The 6048-nt window shown below is 37.9% G+C and overlaps 1 protein-coding gene across 1 annotated transcript; it reads right to left on the bottom strand.

The window, feature by feature from the left end:
• Positions 1-337: 337 nt before the first annotated feature.
• LOC134754030 (catalase) lies at positions 338-5569 on the bottom strand. The gene is made up of 2 exons (XM_063690090.1): positions 5337-5569; positions 338-2063 (listed from the first exon to the last, which is right to left on the bottom strand). The coding sequence occupies exons 1-2, from the start codon at positions 5391-5393 to the stop codon at positions 597-599; spliced, it is 1524 nt and encodes a 507-aa protein (XP_063546160.1). The 5' UTR covers positions 5394-5569; the 3' UTR covers positions 338-596.
• Between the last annotated feature and the right edge of the window lie 479 nt (positions 5570-6048).

Below are 6048 nucleotides of genomic sequence, written 5' to 3'. Positions count from 1 at the left end.
GTGATTATAGAGCTACAATAACCTAACTAGAAGCACCCTAGAAGGCCAAAAAGCTATTTGTGAGGGATCTTGCTATTCTGGTCAATTTGTTTAGAAGAAAGTATGGTCGAGTTTGGTATCAAATGAAAGTGCTTGGTTTACAAATTTATAATATTGTTTTTAAATTTACCATTTTAATCTCTATGGTGACTTAAATCTATCAGTTAGGAGCTCCACAGACCTTGCAATAAATCGCATGACGACAAATTCAATCGTTCTATATACTTATATAGTTTTTGGCAAACCGCGAGTTCTCAGTTCGGGGCGAACTACTAGTTGTAAAGAAAAGAAAGACAAGTACATGAATTGGCATTTTTAATTTTAAAAATTACATCGGACCAGTAGAATCAACATTAACAAAAACAAATAAAGTAGAACAATATAAATTACTTATTACTTATTTATATAGTACTAAAACCGTTTAAAAATACTTAAATGTACCATGCACAAATCCCCATCAAATTGTAATAGGAAAGTATTTATAATAATCCTAGGTACCTACCCAGGTACATACAGATAGGCCCTTGGTTATGAGGACTGATATAATTTGGTAATATTTACAAATTGGCATGGTATTTTTTGTAAGGGGCCAAGCCAGCCTCAACCTTGCTGCCTAGTTCCGGGTGGACTTGGGTAAAGATCTTGATAGCCCTCTCTTGGATGAAAGCCGCGGCATCCTTGAGGTGGCCTACAAAGTTCGAGATGGCACGCTGCTTTGCAGCATCATCAAACACCTGCTTGTAGAGCATGGTGGCTTGAGAGAAGTTATCTTCGGTTTGGCCACTATCATAGCGGTCGACATCTCCGGTCAAGTTGTATCTAGGTTGCAGACGCTGTGCGCGGGGGCACTCTTGTGGCCCAGAGAATGAGTTGGGGAAATAATTCGGGCATCCTTCCTGGTTTGCAATAGCTTGAGGTCCATCGCGTTGGTAGTTAGAAACAGTGACACGGAATGGGCAGTTCACAGGGATCTGCAAGTAGTTGGCACCCAGGCGATGGCGGTGGGTGTCGCTGTATGAGAATAAACGACCTTGCAACATCTTATCGGGTGACGGCTCGATCCCCGGAACCAGATTGCTCGGACTAAAGGCCAATTGTTCAACTTCAGCGAAATAGTTCTTGGGATTCCTATCTAAAACCAGCTTACCTACTGGGATCAATGGGTAATCGGCATGGGGCCAGATTTTGGTCAAGTCGAATGGATTAAATTTGCAATTCTCTGCTTGCGCCATAGTCATGACTTGGATGTAGAATGTCCACGAAGGACAGTCGCCCTTACCAATTGCATTGTACAGATCTCTGATGGAATAGTCAGGGTCGGACGACGCCAGTTCAGCGGCCTTATCCGCGGGCAAGTTCTTGATTCCTTGATTGGTCTTGTAATGGAATTTCACCCAGTGAGCTACTCCCTGAGCATTGACCAGTTTGAAGGTGTGGGAGCCATATCCGTTCATGTGTCTGTATCCGTCAGGGATTCCACGATCACCAAATAGATATAAAACCTGATGGATTGATTCTGGCCTCAGAGTCAAGAAATCCCAGAACATATCGGGATCCTTTAGGTGGGTTGCGGGGTTTCGTTTCTGGGTGTGTATGAAACTAGGAAACAGAGTAGGATCTCTGATAAAGAAAATAGGAGTGTTGTTCCCAACTAAATCCCAGTTACCGTCATCTGTGTAAAACTTGACGGCAAATCCTCTAGGATCCCGAACAGTATCAGCTGAGCCGCTTTCACCGCCGACAGTTGAGAATCGGACTGCAATAGGTGTCCTTTTTCCAATAGTTTCAAACAGTTTAGCAGCGGAATACTTGGTAATGTCATGGGTGACCTCGAAATAACCAAACGCGCCGGCACCTTTAGCATGTACCACGCGTTCCGGAATACGCTCCCTGTCAAAAGAAGACATCTCATCCAAGAAGTTCACATCTTGTAAAAGGGCAGGGCCGTTTTTTCCAATAGTTTGGATCGCAGTCTTCACTCCTACGGGGCTTCCAGATTTGGTGGTAATGAAACCAGGGGAATCCTGAAAATAAAATAAACAAGGGTTTTAGCACAAATAAAATTCACCCAAGTTCAATCAGATCAATGTCACTATTTTTAACTGGATTCAAAAAGACGGACCTTTTTGTGACGAGGATGGAGGGTGCTTTTTTACCTTTTTAGGGTTCCGTACCAAAAACGTACAAAAGGAACCCTTATGGTGCGACTCTGTCCGTCTGTCTATCTCTGTCACATTGCTAAATATCTCGAGAACTACTGAAGCTATCGATTTAAAATTTGGAAGTCATGAACAACAATAACCCAAACACATTGGAAGTGTATTTTTTTTTATTAAATATCAAAGATAGATATAACTCCGTAATAGATGGATACAGTCTAAGGAAAAAACGTGCCTCGAAAATCACGAAAATTTGATTCTCGATCAGAGGCCCCACTAGTTTTGGCCTACTCTCGTATAGAGGGCGTTGACGGTTTCGTTTGTTATTTATAATTTTAACGCATATCCGTTAAAGAACATGGGTCAAAATCATATAAAAATAATTAATGCAAATAAAAAAATCATTTATCCATATTTAAATCAAGTTATCTGCTTTGCCCGAAGGTTGACTGGTAGAGAATGCCTCGTAGCATTAAGTCCGCCTTTTGTACATTTGTATTTTCTTTTGTGCAATAAAGATTAAATTAATACATAAATAAATAAATAAATACATTTTAACGTATTTTTATAAATCTTCATTTTTAGTTTCAAGGTTCGATAGATGGCAGTGAATTTACAGTGGTTACAAAATTTACTATGACCGTACCGCTCTATCTTATTATATCCTCTTTGTTAAATATTAAAAATGGCCAATATAAAGAGGGGCAAAATTTCAAAGTCTAGTTACTAGGTCGAGTGGGATGGGATATTATTTGAAAGAGCTTGAATTGAACATAACAAAACAAATTTTTATTTGTTTTTAGGGTTCCGTACCTCAAAAGGAAAAAAACGGAACCCTTATAGGATCACTCGTGCGAGTCGTGCGTCTGTCTGTCACAGCCTATTTTCTCCGAAACTCCTGGACTAATTAAGTTGAAATTTGGTATACATATGTAAGTTTGTGACCCAAAGATGAACATGTAACGTAAACAAATAAAATTTAAACATGGGGACCACTTTTGGGGGGTAAATGAGAAAATAAAAAAATAAAGTTTTTCAAAATATATCGTGTTACATATCAAATGAAAGAGCTCATTGTGAGAAACTTAAATATATATTTTTTATAATTTTAGGATAAACAGTTTAGAAGTTATTCAAGAAAATATACAAAAAAGAGACCATTCCCCCACTTATCTCCAAAACTACTGGGTCTAAAATTTTGAAAAAAATACACAAAATAGTTCTTTACCTATAGATCTACTGGGTCTAAAATTTTGAAAAAAAAATACACAAAATAGTTCTTTACCTATAGATCACAGGAAAACCTATTAGAAATGTGTAATCAAGCGTGAGTCGGGACTTAATTACTTAGTTTTTGATTTGACCCCTACGGGTTTTTTAAAGACATTTCACTTACATTTTACATAAAAAATACATTGTTTAAATTGTGTAATGTACGGAACCCTTGAAACGCGAGTCCGACTCGCACTTGGCCGGTTTTCATAGAACCCCCTTATCTCCGAAGTTTACCAACGAAAAATTATCAAACTTTTACAGTATAATAACATTATTATAAATATTACAGGAAAAATATAATCACACCTCTATCTTAAAAACTTTTTTTTTAATTATCATAAAACATTTTCCAATTTAATAAGCAATTTAAGCCCATTTGCGGGTGTATGTTATACTTGAAATGCCTATGAGATTAAGAGTCTAAAAACACCTTCTTTCAAATAAAACAAAAATTGTTGAAATCTGTTCACAAGGAAATTATCCCTGAAAAACCGACATACATACAGGTCGCGCAAATTAGTTAGCCAATTTGCCGATAGATGACGCTGTACACAATTACACTTAGTATATTAAACTTCTCGTCGAGTCTTTCGTGATTCTATTTATTTAAATGAGAAAATTGGAATTTGTACGGAACCCTCGGTGCGCGAGTTAAACAAACTCGCACTTGACCGTTTTTTTTAATGTAAAGTCAACCGCGATAAATGCAACTATTTATGTATTGTGTCGATTTCGTTATTTCTTGAATAAGATTGGTACGAACGCCCTCAATGTTACGTTTTATTCTCCAAATAGCTCAGGCTTTTATCACTAGATGACGGGAGCTTTGTAATTCACGTTGTTTAAATAAATTCAAATAGGCGCAATAATCCCATAGTGGCATTTACCCCGGTCGACCTTACTTATTTTCCTTGATTTCTCGTAGACAGCTGGGCGTTTTTTTTTTCTTCAGAACGGGGGTTATACTTTACAGTTGAGCCAAAGATATACTCACTTACCTTACCTATAGACCTTATACCTAGTGATTTGGGTTTGTTTTTGTCCATTTGCTCTCGGTATCGGTATCGGTAACGTTTGGTGAAGTTTGATTTTGATAATGGACATTCAGTGAGCACTAAAGATTTACATATACAATAGGAAGAGAAGATATAGGTATAAGGACACACATTACAGAGCAAACATTGATTTAAAATATTACTTAAACCTTAACATGAAAGGGTCATACAATCGCTTAGCACATTCAATGCGTAGGTATCGACATAGTAATTATACAGGGTACAAAGTACTAATAAGTAATTACACTAATGCAAGTAGGTACCACACTTTTGTAAGTACCACAGAAATAAGTACTAGTCCTGTGTACATAATGATTAGACTCATATCACTGCTGTAAAAGTAGGTATCTACATGCTTAACTACCAGAATCTCAATTAAGTATACGATCAATTTTTCTTTTAACAAATTGATAACACCAATTCGAGATAAAGCGTAGGTAGCTAAAGGTCAGCAAATATTACTTAGAGGAGTCCAGAGCAAACAATCAAAGACAGTTAAGTTCTTAAACGACGCATTAAGTAAATGGTAACGACTTTTCTTTATCAAACTAATAACTCATAATACTTCATTATGTTTTACGCGATAGGTAGGGTAATTTTCAATCTTTAATAAATTCTAAAGAACAATGGAAAATATAATGGTAAAAACATAACCTGTTAAAAAATAAAATGTGAATAGTTGTTTTGATGATGTTAATGGATTTTAGTATCGTAAAGATAACTTAATAAACAAACGCAGTAATAATATTATGTACCCAGTAGTTGTTGTCGTACTCCATATTAATGGCATTGATGACTAAGAACTTACTTTGAGAGTTTTCTTGTAGTTGACCAGCTGGTCTGAGGCCGGGTCCCTTGATGACATGTTCTGAAGTCTTCTTGCAAGTCTAGTTCGGTGAAAAACGGAGCGACACACTGGACGCGTCCTGTGAGCACAAATACCGCTCTTCTGCTCGCGCGCGCCCCTTATATAGAGTTTGTGCCGATAAACAACTATCACACCAAACGAGTGCAACCGGGGACCGATTCAACGCACACTGGAATAGGTACCTATTAAAGCGTTCGATTTCGATATGTTTCACAAATAACACGCGATAACCAATACTGATAGAAATAGCTTTATTAACTTGATAAAAATTGTTTCATCAAGAACACAATAATAAAAACAGTCACATAATGATAAAAACAGTCTCGAATAAACAAGCTTAAGTTGTTGTTGGTGTGACGTCACTGAGTTCGGGCCGTGAGTGGCAGAAAGCGCGACGATAAACACATCTAGCCGGCTCGCTCCCTCCCGCTCTCGCGCCGCCGCCGCCGCCGGCCCGCCTCAACCGGTCGCACCGGCTTGATGCACAGTAGTGCAGTATTGCCAACATAAAAAACACACCCATGGTACCCATACATACCAGGGGCCATTTCTCGAACGGTATTAGACTAATATTATTTTCATTTCTCATGCTCTGAAAGAGAGTCATTGTTGTTCTAAAAGGTGCGCAGAAAATGATACGTGTCTGCACTAG

Source organism: Cydia strobilella, chromosome Z (genome assembly GCF_947568885.1).
Source record: "Cydia strobilella chromosome Z, ilCydStro3.1, whole genome shotgun sequence".
Classification (NCBI taxonomy): domain Eukaryota; kingdom Metazoa; phylum Arthropoda; class Insecta; order Lepidoptera; family Tortricidae; genus Cydia; species Cydia strobilella.
Note: the sequence above shows the minus strand (reverse complement) of the source record. Positions and strands in the feature narration are given on the sequence as shown.

Excerpts from the sequence above, each read along its gene's own strand:
- LOC134754030 (XM_063690090.1), bottom strand. The coding sequence starts at position 5,393 with ATGTCATCAAGGGACCCGGCCTCAGACCAGCTGGTCAACTACAAGAAA. Across the intron at positions 2,064-5,336 it reads ACTACAAGAAAACTCTCAAA|GATTCCCCTGGTTTCATTAC; the intron begins GTAAGTTCTTAG and ends TTTTATTTTCAG.